The sequence below is a fragment of the Channa argus genome, chromosome 4, assembly GCF_033026475.1.
Source record: "Channa argus isolate prfri chromosome 4, Channa argus male v1.0, whole genome shotgun sequence".
In the NCBI taxonomy this organism is placed as follows: Eukaryota; Metazoa; Chordata; class Actinopteri; order Anabantiformes; family Channidae; genus Channa; species Channa argus.
This window is the reverse complement of record NC_090200.1, coordinates 16,029,021-16,045,474: the sequence shown is the minus strand read 5'-3', so window position 1 is coordinate 16,045,474 and position 16,454 is coordinate 16,029,021. Positions and strand designations below refer to the sequence as shown.

At 40.3% G+C, this 16,454-nt stretch overlaps 2 protein-coding genes across 5 annotated transcripts in view; one reads left to right on the top strand and one right to left on the bottom strand.

Moving 5' to 3' along the window:
- The window catches only part of iqsec3b (IQ motif and Sec7 domain ArfGEF 3b), a 31,240-nt gene extending 27,283 nt beyond the window's left edge, over positions 1–3,957 (top strand). For 2 of the 3 annotated variants that reach the window (XM_067500222.1, XM_067500224.1), the window contains exons 14-15: positions 621–664; positions 1,657–3,957. In XM_067500222.1, the coding sequence (XP_067356323.1) occupies positions 621–664; positions 1,657–2,076 (464 nt within the window). In that variant the 3' untranslated portion in view covers positions 2,077–3,957. The remainder of the gene's footprint in view (positions 1–620; positions 665–1,656) is intronic. The other variant, XM_067500223.1, reaches the window with a different exon arrangement.
- A 533-nt stretch (positions 3,958–4,490) lies between these two features.
- ptprq (protein tyrosine phosphatase receptor type Q) overlaps positions 4,491–16,454 on the bottom strand; it is a 35,307-nt gene continuing 23,343 nt past the window's right edge. Inside the window, exons 39-59 of one of the 2 annotated variants that reach the window (XM_067500220.1) lie at positions 16,047–16,418; positions 15,578–15,687; positions 15,172–15,355; positions 14,848–15,086; positions 14,598–14,667; positions 14,124–14,282; positions 13,618–13,894; positions 13,429–13,502; positions 13,232–13,343; positions 12,940–13,068; positions 11,315–11,359; positions 10,669–10,695; positions 10,392–10,473; positions 8,710–8,800; positions 8,509–8,585; positions 8,185–8,319; positions 7,908–8,033; positions 6,940–7,085; positions 6,623–6,758; positions 5,654–5,777; positions 4,491–5,566 (exon numbers count right to left, since the gene is read on the bottom strand). In XM_067500220.1, coding sequence (XP_067356321.1) covers positions 5,529–5,566; positions 5,654–5,777; positions 6,623–6,758; positions 6,940–7,085; positions 7,908–8,033; positions 8,185–8,319; positions 8,509–8,585; positions 8,710–8,800; positions 10,392–10,473; positions 10,669–10,695; positions 11,315–11,359; positions 12,940–13,068; positions 13,232–13,343; positions 13,429–13,502; positions 13,618–13,894; positions 14,124–14,282; positions 14,598–14,667; positions 14,848–15,086; positions 15,172–15,355; positions 15,578–15,687; positions 16,047–16,418 — 2,753 coding nt within the window. In that variant the 3' untranslated portion in view covers positions 4,491–5,528. The remainder of the gene's footprint in view (positions 5,567–5,653; positions 5,778–6,622; positions 6,759–6,939; positions 7,086–7,907; positions 8,034–8,184; positions 8,320–8,508; positions 8,586–8,709; positions 8,801–10,391; positions 10,474–10,668; positions 10,696–11,314; positions 11,360–12,939; positions 13,069–13,231; positions 13,344–13,428; positions 13,503–13,617; positions 13,895–14,123; positions 14,283–14,597; positions 14,668–14,847; positions 15,087–15,171; positions 15,356–15,577; positions 15,688–16,046; positions 16,419–16,454) is intronic. The other variant, XM_067500221.1, reaches the window with a different exon arrangement.

Here is a 16,454-nt window from a genome sequence, read left to right as displayed (position 1 = left end):
TGCTTGTAAAGGTGCAGGTACAGGGCAAGATTGGGAAATACCCAATATATTTGCTTTCTTGCAGAGTTAGATGAGAGGAGCATATTTGGGTGAATGATAATGAAGCTGCCATCAAATGCACGTTATCTTAGCTTAGCACTGGCACGCAGCCTGGCACAGCCTGAAGGTAACAAAATCCATGCACTAGCACCTTTAAACATCTTGTTTGTTCAATCCACAAAAAAGTTTAAAACAAACAAGTTCTGTTTAAACAGAGGGTCATGTGCTGCAATGTTTCTTTGCCAGGTGCAGCCATTTCCTCTAGTCACATGTTAATATTGAGCTTTAGAGGTGCTGGTAGGTGGATTTTGTTACTTTCAGACACTGCCAAACTAACACTTTCTCCCTATTTCCAGACTTTGTGTTTGGCCAAGTTAGTGGGAGCTTAATACTGTATTTAAAGCACAAACATGAGATCTTCTCATCTTCTCAGCAGGAGCAGATAAGCATCTTTTCATTATATATTTATTTAAATCTATTACAGCCCTATGTATGAAAACCTGTACAGGCCTTTTTCACATTCTGCACATGAAGCTAAAATCTGCTTGTTGACTTACAAATAGACCTGTTTCTCCCTGCAGGCCAACAGGATGCATATGATAAAACTGGCAACAACACAGTAGAGGTGAGTGCCAAAGCCACTCTTGTCTCCCTCAGGTAAGTATCTGTGTCGTCAGCTCTGTAGGTGTGGCTTCCTGTGTGTGTGTGTGCGGGGTGTGTGTGTGTGTGCATGTGTGCAGTTACACGGGGACTGTGCCTCAATCTAAAAAGAAATTTGCTTTATGCTTTGCTTTAAAAGAAGTCTGCCTGAGGCACATACCCACTATGCAGTCAAGGATACAAAGACCGTGGTGCTACAAACAGTCTCTTTCTGTGCCTCATGAGTGGATCAGCAGCCACTTTACTCGCTATATAACAACCTTTCTTTCATCAAGTGCTTGCCAGCCTTACTGTATAAGCCTTTGCAAGCCACCATACGCCTTGCTGGCTCCTAGAATACCATCTACAAAGCCAGATAAGCTTGATACTGTTAACGTCTACCGAGCGCGTCTGTGTTTGGGTGTGTGCTTGTGAAACCAGCCTGTCCCTAATTAAGCATAGTGAAAGAAGCTGTTTTCCCCTTTCTAGCTTTCTTTCTATTTGTGTTCTTTGCCCATATTCTCCTCTCTCTCCTGCCTCTCAGTCAGTCCCTTAGAGTTGTAAATTCATGTGTTAGGGAGACACCACGCCCTCGGTGTCACCTCTCTCCTGACATCCCCTTTATCTTTTAGCTTCTCATTCTGGCACTCATTGACAATATTTGCCTTTACACATAAATACGTGCACACATATAAAATACAGAATGTTCCCGCAATGATTTCTGACCAAAATCTCTTCTTATCCTGCAACCCTTTTCTCTTTCTTGGCTGGTGTGTGTGTGTGTGTGTGTGTGTGTTTGTGTGTGTGTACGTGCGTAATTTAAAAAAAAAAAGGGTGTGTGTATTTTGCATGCGCTCGCTTTACATTCTACCTACCTGCATGCCTGCATGCCCATGTGCGTAACACACCAGAGGGCTGCGTAGAGGCTGCGTTCAGGCTGGTAACTCCTCATGCGTTCTCTGACTGTTCCTAAACTAGGTGTCAATTCACAACAGGCTGCAGACCTATCAACTGAGCCAGCCCAGCACTGAGTCTACAGCTTTGGCCCTGGCTGCACCGCCCACCCTACTCAGCTCCGTGCAGCCCGGGGAGCTCCGCCCAGAAACACTCATCCAGTGCCAGCAGATTGTCAAGGTGATCGTGGTGGACCAGAGTGGCCGAGGGCGAATGGAGGCCTTCCTCAGTCAAGGCCCGGCCACCCATCAGCTCATCCAGTCAGCCATGTCCACACCCGTGCGGGTCAGAGAGGGAGACGGTCCTCAGCCCCCCCTGCCACCTCCCCCTCCTCCATACAACCACCCCCATCAGTTCTGTCCTCCTGACTCACCTATGCCTCTGCACCACACCATGCCCCTCACCCGCAGGCGCAACTCCAGTGGCTCCCGCAGCATCGTTTGAAATCTGACTCCTCAACAAACCTTGGAGGGTCTCACACTCAAACACACACAGACACACATGCTGGAGCATTAGTTGAGTCAGAAGAATAGGGAAAAAGTATTGCAAAAAAATCTAAGTCGCATGAAGGGACAAAGGAAACCAACAAAAATCTATTCATAGTTAGGACTGACAGGCATTTTTTTTTTTACGTGGAGTGGGTTGATGTCATTCCTGAAAGGCAACTTTTCTTTTCTTGTTACCCAGTAGCTAATGGTGTTGTCTGTCTAGATTTCACAGTCTGTGAGGGATCCTGTGACTTTGCAGTTTTTAAATGTCACCTGTCCAACAAACGTGTCTTTGAGCTACAACCGTGAAACTGAGGGGTGATGTCAGAAAAGCAAGCTCTGGCAGCTATAAAAAGGACACAGGATCACTTGAAATAGGAGGGACAAAACTCACTTTTTTAAATTGTCATTCAGTATATTGATGTGAAGTTCACACCTCTTTATTATTTACTTTGTCCAGATTTTCAGCATTAGATTCAGTACTCCTCGAGGAAATACAGCTAGTTCTGACTGTAATCATGCTCCTCATCTCTGCATAATGTGAAGAAACAAGAGTACCAGCTTATTTGTTTCCTTCATTGTCTAGGGAACGGATAATCAGAATGTGTGAAGGAGAAAGCAAAGAACAAAGTAAAAGGCTCTTGCATTTCTTAGTTGTCATGTATATATAGTGTAGTAAGCAAGGACATTGCTACTCACTAAAGTAGCCTAAAACCATATCCCGATGACAATCATATTTTTTTGTGCTTCATTGTTGTGTTTTTTCTAAACAGTAATGTGTGAGTGCCCTGAATCTGTAGCATTTTGCTCTCACAGAGCTCAGGAAAGAATGTGATGCACTGTAATATGTAATATCTGCACCTCTGAGTTGTACTGAGAGCTAAGTGCTAGTGTATCGTGTGTTTAATCTGATTACTTATGGGCAGCAGGGAGTAGTCCTGGTAATTCATACAAACAAGGCTACAACAGTCAGATGAAGCCTTTCTCTTGTACTTTTACCCCTAATGAGTTATCTAGTGTGAATATTGATGATACCTTTGGATTTAGGCAATATCTCTGCTCAGAGAACTGTACGCTTTAGTTTAAAAATGAATTAAAATCGCTCCCCAAAGGGCAGACCAAGGTCACCTCATATAAAAACGCACTCCCATCGCATATATTATATTTTATCTTGCGCACCGAAAATGTTACATAAGCAGACGCACTCCTTTAATGAATGTTAAATTATGGGAAAAACTGAAGATGTCCATGGAATAATTACTGATTTCATTGCAGTGCCATCAGTCCAGTGTTGATGGTTTTGAGCTTGAGCCAGTTTGTAAAGCAGATCACAAATCATCCAACTGAGAAACACTGAACACTTCTTGTACGTTTTGCACCACAGAATATATTGGATATATTGTAAATAGATAATATAGAATTATTCTGAAAAAGTGAATGGTTTGCCCAGTGTGTGTATCTAGGTGTGTATTTGTACAGAGAAGATCTAGTTTAAAAGAAAAAAGGATATTATAGTTATTATAGGTATTATTCACATTTAATATCGGTGGGGTGTCCTAAATCCTGCTGCTATAAGAGATGGGAAACAGGCAGCTTTTATAGAATACACTCTAGTTACCATGGTAACACACACAGATTTCAGATCTAAGTTTGTCATTAAATTGCCACGTCATATTATTACAGGATAATCAAGAGATAGCTGTGTCATTAAGGTGTGTAAAGGGCTATGCTGTATTGGTGAATACGCAGAGTAAACTGCAGGCCGCACACGTGCGCACACAGACAAACAAATATACACAGCGTATGTGTGTGTATATATATATATATATATATGTATATATATATATATATATATATAATATATATGTGTGTGTGTGTGTGCATGTGTGTGTGCAAACATGCTAACACTACCACACACACAGACATACAGTAGCTGCCAATGCAACAAATCCAGCTTAGATTCACCTTAGAAACTGCTTGATTTCTCAAGTCAGCAATCTCACTTTGTTTAAGTGTAAACTCTGACATGTATTATACAGCATGATAGTTTTTGTTTTCTTTTTAATTTACAGTACACGGGAGATGTTTGATTTTATGGTTGTATCATTATTGTCAGGGCATGTTGGGTTGATTGATGTCATTTCCCCCCCTTCTCCCTCTTTTTTGCCCAACACCTTAGCCCCCGTCTTCTCTGTGGTTGTCATGGAGATGAACCAGTCTGCATCCTCACTATGGAGCACTGTCATTAATCTTTGCACCCTCACAATATTTCTAAAAAGGATTTGTTAAAGATGAACATGTTTACTATTGGAATATTTCTAATTTTTCTGTTTGAAGAGAATGAAAGAATAAAGTAGTTTTTATTCTCAGTCTCAGACTATTTAGTCCACAACAACCCTTGACTGCTTTTGACATCAGCGGTGTCTCCACAAAGTGGGCGTCTGTACCTTTGCTAGCCTCTGTAATGAATGAATCTGCAGCAGGTGTGCAAGGAGCATTGTAAAATGAAGGAGGTTATAGGAAATCAGTCTACCCCAGTGTTTCCTTGTCCTGCACACAACCACACACACACACACACACACACACACACACACATAGTAGGTTTAAACATATGCATTAGATGATGAGCTCAGCCCCACAGCAATATTGAATCAGACTTGTACTTGAGGAATGTCAAGTTGTGTGTTGTGCATGTGTGCATGCATAATTTGGGGTACATAATGTCTTGTTGGAATCTTATTTTGTCAATCAAACAAGACCAGCAAGATGGTAATTTGTTTCATATTTCAATGTCAAAATGGCTACATCTACTGTAATGCGGGAAAAGTTCTCTAGTGATTTAGCTTTAGGAGTCAATGCCAGAAAATATACAAGTTGCTTTATTTTTGAAAATCAGACTTAAGAAAGGATCAATAACATCTCGACACAGGCAGAATTACAAAGAGATTAAGAAAAAAAAACATTTTGGCTGAATAAATTATCTTAAAAAAACAGAGATTATATCAACATAATACAGAAATTACAATACACTGTGGAATAAATTTGTGCAAAATACCTGCAGACTTACAGATGTAAAAGAGCTGTCAATAATAACTGTTTCTTTTTCATTCCCATTGTTTTTGAAATTCTATGTCCCCGTCTCCCTTTTTGTTTCTCTCACTCTTTGAAAACAGGTAGATAAGAGGTTTAGTAAAGGGAGAACTGTGCTGAGAAATGGGTTTAAATGGAGCAAAAAAGTCTTAGTCTTAGTCAGACTGAGTTCAGACAGCCCAGCTCACCTACGTTTATTCCTCCTCCACCTCCTTAACCATAGCATGGTAAAGGAAGTCCTGTCCAGGGACTGCACACAGCTCATTTCCCAATGACACAGAAAAACACTCCCAGGCTTGGGTGTCCCTCTATTTTCCTTTACATAGTGGTCTCTTCCCATTCCAGTTCAACATCACCTGAAGACCAGAACAAAGGTTTGGGTGAGCACATTGCTGTGGGGAGTGTGTCCCTTTGATGGTGTATTTGCAGTCTATGTTGTTTACCTTCCATGGCTTCCAGGGAGTCCATCTTCTCCAGAGCAGAATAGCTGACAAACCAGATGGACTGGCTGTTGCCTTTGTTGTTTAGAAGTTCCAGTGTACTTTGGTGCAGGAAGATGTACTGGGCCTGGCACACAGAATGAGACATTGGGCTGGATATAATTATATATATTATTTTATGCCACATTGGCTAAATTTCCACATGAATGCATTTTGTGTAGTATTAAGAAGTATAGTAATATTTTCCATTAGGGCATCCTGGTGGCAGATGATGACCATGTCCCACACATCATACCTGACTTCAACCCAAAAAGGCCTCACAAAAACAGGAACATTCTTACAAAGGTTTTGAAAAAACACAATAATTTAATATTGTGGATTGATTACTAAACATTAAGCATTAAGAGACTTAATGCTGCAGCAGCCACTTGATACGTTGTAATATGCAAATATAATTGTGTAAGTTAACTGTCTGAAAGAATTATGTCCCTTATTGTAGGCTTTGCCCAACTCTGCAGGCTGAACCCCCCACTGTCAAAATATGGACACAAAGAAATGTACAGAACATACAATAATGAAGACTAAAGAAGTAGAAGCATAGTCACAAGGCAGAAGGTCCCTCCAGACACTGAGAGACACACCGGCAGTCCATAAATTATGAGTGAGTGGGTTAATTTTAGCATAGTTTCATATTTTCAAGAGGGGAAATCCTGCACAGCATATGCCTTTAATCCACTGCCAGATCTTTCTCTTTATCAAACTGAGAATTTTCCAGATATTTTCTCTTGGGGATGAAGACACAGCAGCTCACAAAGTAAAAATTAGGAGAACTATTCTGCGTGATTGAGTTTTTAGTGATTTTTAAGTTTGCTGGAAAAAAGCAATAGTTTTTCTGTTTGTTTGTCTGTTTTTTTCTAAGTTGTAACATTTAAACATAAATAAAATATGTTGCTTTAATTGATGTGAACTCACCAGATTTTGTACCATACACATCCTCTCACTGCGCAACTCGGCTACCAGGCCGTAAATATCAACAAAGTCATGATCTCTGACGTGCTGAATGAGGTGGTCTAGAGCGATGAACACACCTGTTCTTCCCACACCAGCACTGAGGAACAGTGAGACAACAACACAACATTATACTCTTTTGGGTCACAAAAAAGCATTTTAAACAGTACCAGTATGCAAGCCACAGAAGCTACAGAGAGGGATGATCATATCATTTACAGAAATGATCAAATAGAGAATAGCAGAATTATCACTTGATTTTTAAAGAGATGGCGTCGTACCTGCAGTGAACCACTATAGTACTGTTGTTGTGCCTGTGAGCTCGGACAGCTTTGACAAATTTAATGAGTGTGCTGCAGGACTCTGGGACCCCATGCTCAGGCCATGATGTGTAGTTGAAGTGGCGAACCAGAATGTATTGCCCATGCTGCAAAAATGAATAACACAGGGAGTTTAATTTGAGATTTTACATGATGTGTACATCATGATGATGAATCTTAGATGGTGGACGAAAGTGTATCTGTGTTAGAATTATGTTACGTAGACATTATTACACTGACACAAACTATGATTGTTATAAACATGCAGATAGTTTTGCAGAGCGATAAAATGTTATCAGCAAAAGGTTCCTCTGTTTACTACAGGTAGAGAAGACTTTTTTCAGACAAATAATCCACGGGACAATGTTTGCTACGATACCACACTGTCCAGTTGTTTGAGGAAATATTTTACCTTTTTTAAAATCTTTGACCCATTTCTGAAGATTTGGACAATAGACTGAAGATGCACGAAAAACATTATTTGGTTTTGGTCTTATCGTGAAATGTTATGACAATTTTAAAAATACAGCAAAAACACCATCCTTTAAGTATGTAGAACATCTGTTGGTCTATTTAATTGCAGAAAAGGCACCAGGTTTACATTTAATATATTTGTTAAATGTGTACTTTTATATCCATCCTTATGAGAACTAGCTGGATATTTATACCTTGAGAGTGGGGACATTTTTGTAAAGTGAAAGCATTTGGATTTCAATTGTGCTTCATTTTCAGAGAAGAGAAATCTGTGGGTTAAGACCCAGTTGGAAGATTAGGATTAGAATTTGGTTTCAGTTATGGGTAGGTTAAGGACTGGGTCAGTACTTTAGGTTTAGTAGTTGAAAGTAGGGTGTTATGTCAGTGAGTGTCCTCACAAAGAAATAAAACCTGAATGTCTGAATGTGTTTGTGACAGGTTTTTAGCTCAGTTACCTTTTCTACTCTCAGTGTCCTGACAGTCCAGTCAGGAAGGACTTCCTCTGACACTTTCGAGATGAGAATGTCACTAAACACTGTCATTGGCTTGTTGTCCTCAGGCCAGTACTTTTGACACCGAATCTGAAATGTCACACACACACACACACACACACACACAAACACACACATCAGATCTTTGTAGTACATACAAGAGTTGTGATGGAGCCCAGATGGAGCCCAACTTATTCTTGAATGCTGACACTGGTGGTGTGTCAAATCTCTGCTGACGCACTCTGCCTTTCTCGTAGCACTGTGTTAGCATGGCAATGGTGTGAGTTCTTGTTTCCCAGATCATCCTCCAAAAGTCAGCCACTGTGCCGGGCAGGGGGCCCTGTGTGGCAATGAACTCATTGGGACAAAGGTAGCCCTACAAATGGAAAAGAGGGTATTATCTCTGACAGAAATAGAAGGCAGAAACAGATAGAGAACTATGTAGAACCAATATGAGTGTTTCTCAAAGTGGAATAACTACTGTTATAACCTGATAATGACAAAACTGGAAGCAACCCCCAAAGGTTAACTTTGGGGCTTTTAACAGCTGATACCTGGTACTTACCGAGATGAAGCTGGCGTTGATGTAGTCTGAGCCTGCAGTGCCTGGTTCTGACAGCAGTTTCACTCGATTATTATTGTCTAGTGATATTAAGTAGTGGTGACATCAACATGCATTTAATTTTAGAGTTAAAACAGAAATAAATTTGTATTTGGTATCATAAGCCTGGAAGGGTTTTCTTTTTTTTTTTGCCTGATCACTTACAAGGTTTAATGTTAGGAAATCGGTTCTTTGATTTGTTCCAGGGCAGGTCAGCATCTGTGGTTGCCAGGTCTGGCAGCAGCTTTGGGAGCTCCTGGATATATAAAAACTGACAATCAGTTATCACATAAATACACACACTAGGTTAACCCAGTTATAATATTGACCAGTTATACAACTTTTACAGTCTTTTGTTACTGTTTTGAAAACTGGCATCAAATTCAAAATGAGCAAATATTTCTCAGTTTAAACATTTGGTAGGTTATCTTATACTCTCCCAACTTTTTTTTTAAATGAGTTTGTGCTTTAAGCTGTACTTTAAAAAAAGAGTATCCCAGAGAGGGTGAATCTTTCAGAAAGATGGGATGAGGTTTAACAATCTGTGTTCAAGAAATGCACGTTAAATGCCTAAAAAAAAAACAATTAAAGTCAAATCACAAAGTATGTGGGGATTTCATTTCCTTTATGGTGAATAATATCAATACACTATTTAGAGATCCCTGAGAAATCTCTGTAGGCAAGCAGCAAGTTCAAAAACCAATACTGAATAGCCATGGTCTTTAGGTCCCAGCTAACACTGCCCAAAAATCAGAGACAATTTCGTAGTGAAAACCACTGCTTGCGCTGAAAGCCAGTGTCAGTGACTAGTATGTTGTTGCATCAACAAATACAAACAGAGCAACATATGCTGCCATCCAACTGAGCCAACTCTCGCCAAACTCCATTCTGCACATGTTACAACAGCATGGCTCGACAGTAAATAGTCCAGCTGCTAAAATGGCCTGCCTGCAGTCTAGACCTGTCACTGTTGAGATGCTAAAATCCTATATCAAGCAAGGATATGAAAAAAATCTCTTGTAAAATTAAAGCCACTGCTTTCTCAGTTCCCAAACACAGCATTGTTAATAGAAGAGTTGATGCAACACAGTGGTAATCATGCCTGTCTCCCTATGTTTTTGAAATGTGTTGCTGGCATCAAATTCAAAATGAGCAAATATTTTTTTTGTTTCAACATTTTATATGTTTTTTGGTACTATTTACAATAAAAAATATGTTTAAATGATGATGACATTTTGGGCTTAAGGGAAAAATTAGAGTAAAACAAAAAACACATTACTCCTGATTCCTCTACATATCTGGATTATCTTGACTTTATTATGTAAAGTGCCTTGAGATGACCATGTTGTAAATTGACGCTATATAAAACAAAATTTAATGAATTGAAATGATTACAAACTTAGAAATAGGTGCTGTTCATTAAAGGTGTCTAATATAAATAATAGATATTTCCAGAGGTATCTGGGTTGTTTCTTTTAAATGGCTCCAGGAAAGAGACAGAAGAAATCATCCACCATCTGACATGATGAATATGCAATATGTGTAGCTCATAACAGGGCAGTTTTAGACTATTTTCAGCTGTTGCTTTCTTTTAGGAATCCATTTTCAAATGCCTATCTGAAATAATCTTATATTAAATACCAAGAACAACACTGGAATTTATGTTGTTTTTACTTTGCAAACACCTTTGCTGTCTGAACTATTTTTTTTTTTTTATTATCTGTCCATGTGTTCAAGCTCCAGGTTAAACAGATAACGCAGATAGATTTTGTTGCTGTACATCAATTTGTTTGTCAGTGATTTTGTGGTTTTGAATATAATCATATTTTTGGAGGCAAACACTTAACTGCAAACTCTTCCTGGAACTTGGCATTGTCGTTGGCACACAGATCCTCTACGTGCTGCAGAAAAGTCTTCTTGTTGACAGGCCTAATAGACAGAGTAGGAGAGAAATACAGCAAATGCAAGAAACAGAGAAATACATAAAACTCCACAACTTTCTGCTATTTGTGTAAACTTATTCTAGGTTACAAAAATTACCACTGAGCAGTACAGGGCACGCTCATGTATGTCGTAGCTACTGTTCTGGGTGCATATTCACAATATTTATACAGGATGACTTACTTGAGTGATTTCCTGTAGCTGAGGAGCCTAAACAAAAATAGACAGCGATCAAAAATCAACCAAAATAAAGAAACTAGCTAAATAATTAGCCTGGTGTGTTTATCACAATGACTCTTTGCAGAGAAATAGGTGATATTGAATGTTTAAACGTAAATGCACTTCCATCTAACATTCACCCTGACTCGGGTGTATAATTTCGAAAGGAATATCTGCACATCAGTAAAGCCATGGTTATTCTTATGTGATTGATGTATCTTTGCATTATTGAAGACTTGTAACCACGCAGATCCTCAGCCATCGATAGAGCTGTGTGTCCACTAAGACCACTAAGCCTTCCAAGCAATTTTCAGATAGTGAGTGGGTAAACAAATTGAAATGGGCTCAAGCAGAGGAGTGTCCACTCAGCTCTGCAATCCCTGCCAATGATGGACGAATAGGAGCAGGCTTTGGGCAAAAATGTTGAATTCATTGAACTGTTGACCTTCACCAATGGTTTCATAAACGATACAGATGATTTGAAGGTAACATGATAATGCGCACACACACACACACACACACACACACGAGTGTCAAATGCAAAAGGGAGCACAACATGCAAAGTATACACAGCAGAAAATAAGACACACTGCTCAAAAGCCCAACTTACTGGATGACATAAATCTCCTTCCGTCTAAAGAAGAAGGAAGAGTACCTGATGGGAGAAGAGTGCTCAGTAATAACAAAGCCAAGGCAAATCAATGTATGTGTCTGCATGCAAGTGCAAGAAAAATTGGTTATTTTTAACAAACTCTGTTTATAGAAAGGTGGTGTTTATACAGATCACAGCTCACGGTCCAAGACATAAAGATATTGTGGTGACAGCAGCGCAGAGAGACACATACTGCTTTAATGAAACCAGAGTGAAGTCTGAAGAAAACTGGAGCAGCTGAACAGTGAGTGTGACATGCAAATGTCAAAAGTGTACAATTCGTGTTCTTTTAAGTATGTGACAGGTAAAATAAATGGACATGAAATTGTTCTGAGAATCTGCCTTTAATTTTGGAACTAATTTACAGAGAGCAGGATATAGAATGTTTTAAGACAGGTAAATATTTGCTCAAGCAGAGCTGTTACTTTCACACATGAGAGTTAAGAAAGAGTTATTTGCCAAGAAGAAACATTTCATTATTGATTTTCCTCTTTCATGTGGGTTTTATGTTTTCAGTGCTTTCAGTTTCCTGTTCAGAGCAGCATAGTGGTGTAGTGCTTAGTGCTGCTGCCTCACAGCTAAAGGGTCCCTGGTTCAAATGTCCCTGCTGGCTGCATCTTTTCTGTGTTTTACATGTTCTCCCTGTGCGTGCGTGGCTTTCCCATAGTCCCATAGTCAAATACATGCAGGTTAGGTTAACTGGTGACTCTAAATAGCCAGTAGGTGTGAATGGTTGTCTGCCTGTGTATGTCTCTCTGGCGACCTGTCCAGGGCGTACCCTGTCACTTGTCCAATAACAGCTGGGATAGGCTGCAGCCCCCTGCGATGGATGCATGTTTCTGTTTAGGCGGTGCCTTTCTTTAGGTATAAAAAGAAATTGACTTTTCACACCTACGTGGATCTCTCTTTTTTTGCTCCTTTTCCTGACATTACGCAGGTCAAGGGGGTTTTTAGATGTTTGGGGGAGGGGCATTCCACTAGCATTATATGATAATTGGCTGTTACGATATTTATATCTGTTTTTGCTGGCAAACTCAATCTGGGAGTCAATAAAAAAATTTGTGCATTACATTCCTTCTGTATAGTTTCTCACCTCTGCTCAGGCATCACTGATCGTTAGGCACCAATACTAAAGAGTGGCTTTGTTTCTCTCCTAAAGCAGAACTGTATCTTGAGAGGAAGGCGCTTGCACCACTTAATGTCTGTGCACTTGTTTGTGCCAAAAAAGAATACAAACAAACACGTTAGATGCTAGAATTTGTAGGCGAGGATGATTCGAGATGTAGACAGGATGACTTGTCTGTTATGCACAGAATGGAAGGTAAACAGTAAAGCAACAGTGATGGTGTGTTGTGTCATAGCTGCCGCTATTTTTTGCAATCTCTACTACACTAGAAGAGTCTGCTGTCAGGAACACCCATCAAGTTGGCAGCAGCAAAGACATTTTTGTCTTTAAAATCTTTGTCTGGAACGGCTAAATCAAGCATTGAATCATGTAGTGTGAATCAACCTCTGCTGCCAAAAATGTGTGTTATATTCTTCAAAGTGGTCCTTTTAGATTGGAACTACACTTTCAGACTTACCTGTTAAGTTTCTCCTGTTTCAGCTCCAGATCTGCCACAGCAATCAGTTGATCCAGTTTACACTTAGTCTCTATGATTTCTGCCTCTCTGGGGGAATAAGTTCCACCCTCCTTCTTGCGCTGGTGGATCCTGATATTTAAAAATAATAATATTTATAATAATTAAAATGGTAATGTCAATCAAACAAATGAGTTAATGTGCAATTGTTGCCCGTGTGTTTTGTCCATGAACATTACATTACATCAATGTAGTGTTTTGGTAAATGTACAAAGGTTCCCTGCTGCCGTCTTACTTGACTGAAGCACAAATGATGATGATGACTAAGACAGACAGGAAGAAGGAGAGTAGAACACCCAGAATCAGCTGCTCTTTACGGGTTAACAGTCTGTCCACTACTGAGAGAGCTGACAGAAAGCACAACATGGCTTAGAACAACAAAGGGGGCTATTCAGATTTTTTGTGGTGTAACACAAACATAAATATACATACCTGCAGTTTTGATGTTATCTGAATACAGAGAATCTGTGTATTGACCTTTGATGTTAGTGGCTCTGAACTTAAACCTGGTCAATGTAAAAACATAAACGTCCAGGCTCAGCATTACATTTGAATAACAGGTACATAAAACTGGGAGTTCGTAAATGATTGTGTGGTTAGGTATGTGTGTTGTGAACTCACACATAGGCAGTATTAGGTTTCAGAGGTCCATTGCAGAAATTGTCTGTGCTGTTCTCCACCATACAGTCATTGTTCTCTCCGATCACGTATGTTTCTGTTCCTGTGCGTTTGTGGCTCACCGGGGGCACGCTGCGACCGATTCTGATGTCTGCGTCTGTGCTCGATGCCCCATCCCTCAAAAAACACGGTGGGTTGGAGAACCCCTTGTCGGTCAAGTAAGGGGCAGGACGATCAAAAAAGGCACCCCTCCAGTTGGTTAGATTCTCTTTGTCCTTCACTGTAACAGGATGGAAGTGAGAGACGAAATAAATCACGGGAAGTGAGTAAAATTTCTGCTGACATTAGGCCCTTCGGCTTCTGCTTGCATTTTATCTTTTGTGAGCTTAGGACAGAAGTGACATACTTGTAGAACAAGATTGTACTTAAGGCTTAAGGCACAAACAAGACCAATACCCAAGTGTATTCAACTAAAAGTGATGGCTGTCAATGTTCTTGAAGACTCATACCATCTGACTCGGCCACGATGACCTGAATTATTGCGATTGGTCCATTATCGTCACTGAAGAAACAGGCAGGCGTGGGAATGGTGATACTACTGTGCGTTACCGTGGCAACCCCTCCATAGCCCAGCAATGCCTGGGGTTTTTGTTCTGGCCTGGCTGGGGCTGGAACACGTGCACATGTGAACACAGCAGCACACACCCACAGACACACAAACACACAGGTTTGTTATTATTTTGTGAAAACAGTAAATGTGAAGAAGTGATTTCGGTCTGTAGCATTTACATAGAAAATCTAACAAACAAAACAGACCACATAGCCAAATGAAACTGCATCTCTGCATTCTCAATCCAGACCGGACAACATTGCTCAGTTAACATTTTTTGTTGCTGAAACAACATTGTGCATACATTGTGTGGCACTGATGTTACAATGCAGAGGAAAAACAAAAAACTGAGCAGAGATGAGCCAGAGAGAACCTTTGATCCCTGTCGTTATCTGGATGTGTGTGCTGGGGGGGCTTCTACCAGCTCCATTCTTTGCACTAATCTACAGATGGACAAACAGAAAAAGAAACACAGCAGAGAAGTGGACAGGCACAAAAAGGAGTTACATACAAGAAAATACATTTAAACTTAAACATATACAGTATTTTAGTGTGCAAGAAGGGAAGTTCTGTTGAAGTGTATGAAGAGTGAGGAAGTGCTGTGTTTGAGTGTGGATGTTCACCTGTATACTGTAGTTGCGTCCTCCCTTTAGGCCCTCTATGACAGCAGTCAGTGTGTTTTGGTCTTTTTGGGTGATGTTAAGGCTGGTGTTCTTGACCAGCTGGCCCTTTTCATAGATGTACACATAGTAGGCTGTGATTTTTCCATTTGGCGTATCTGGTGGAGTGAAGGTCACCTTCAGATGCGTTTCTTCCTCTGGGATAACTGATATGGTCACGTTTTTGGGAGGGTCTTTGGGCTCTGGTGATAGAGTAGGAATGATAAAAGAGAAAAATAACCATAGGTATTTGAAGAGGAGCTGTCATAGATGTGAATTTTTACATACCTTCCTCCATTGTTTGAAATTCCAAAGGTCCTATGGATTTCCCCTCACTGGTAGCATGCTCCAGTGGACCTGTGAAGGCCGTGATTGTCACAAAGTAGTGGGTGAAAGCAGTCAAGTTATGCACATCAGTTGTCAATTCTCCTGGAGGCGGCACTGTTGAGAAGTTTAAATCAGGACCAGCAACCTGGCAAAACAGTTAATGGAAAGATTTAATATTGTTTTCTTAATATTTGCATTTTACATATACCGTGGTAACCTGCTGCTGAGCTACTGCTGCTAGTTGAAACAAAATCTGAACTGCAGAGCACAGTGTTAATCTGTCCTGCAAACATCTAAATGTGCTTTACGCTTCAATGGTGACGTGATATGCTAATTCGACACTACACATTTAGTCCACCGAGGTCACCTGGACAAGATATGAAGTTGGTCCAGAGAGGACAGCTGGAGCCTTCCATTCAATGTGAAGGCTGTTTGAGGTGGGCATCGCTGTAACATCACGTGGTGGGGCATCAGGGTCTGAAAGAGAAAATAACTGAAAATTCCAGTTGTGTACCATTAAATGGTTTGGAATGTATCTGAATCTGACACATACTGCAAATGATATATCTAAGTTGGCTTTTTTATATTTTTTAGAAATATTATTATCATTTTTAATAATAAAAAAAGGAAAAAAGAAAATACAAGGAAAATACAGACTAAAGTTTTGATCTTGTGAGATGCCATGAATGAATCGCATCTAAATGTAGTTACTTAAATCTGTATCTGTCCTACTGGTATGCCTGGTAACAAACAAATAGTTCTCCTGAGGATCTGGCCAACTGCCAACCCTCCCCTGACAATACACAATAGCCACATAATGAATGCAGTGTCCTTACTTCCAGCCAAGGTGCGTGCATAATTCCAACGTGTGTATTCTCCAACTCCAGCATTGGTCACAGCGGCCACTTTGAAGCGGTAGTATCTGTATTTAGCCAGGAACTGTAGTGTAAAGCTGTGATTTTCTTTGCTGCCATTCAAAGGGTTCACAACCACTGTGTAATTAAAGTCCACACAGTCTGAGGGCAGCTCATCTTCTGGGGCTGGCAGTGCAGTTAGTAGGCTCCCTTTTTCACATGCCACTGAAAGAAGCTGTACAATGATGCGATACTCTTTCAGGAGGCCTGGGACAGGGAGAGGTGGAGCCCACTGGAGAGTCATATTGTTAGGTGTGACATGAGAGATAGTGAGGAAGCGAGGGGCAGGTGGAACTGTTAGGAGAGACACGGAAGGTTTAATAAAGCATG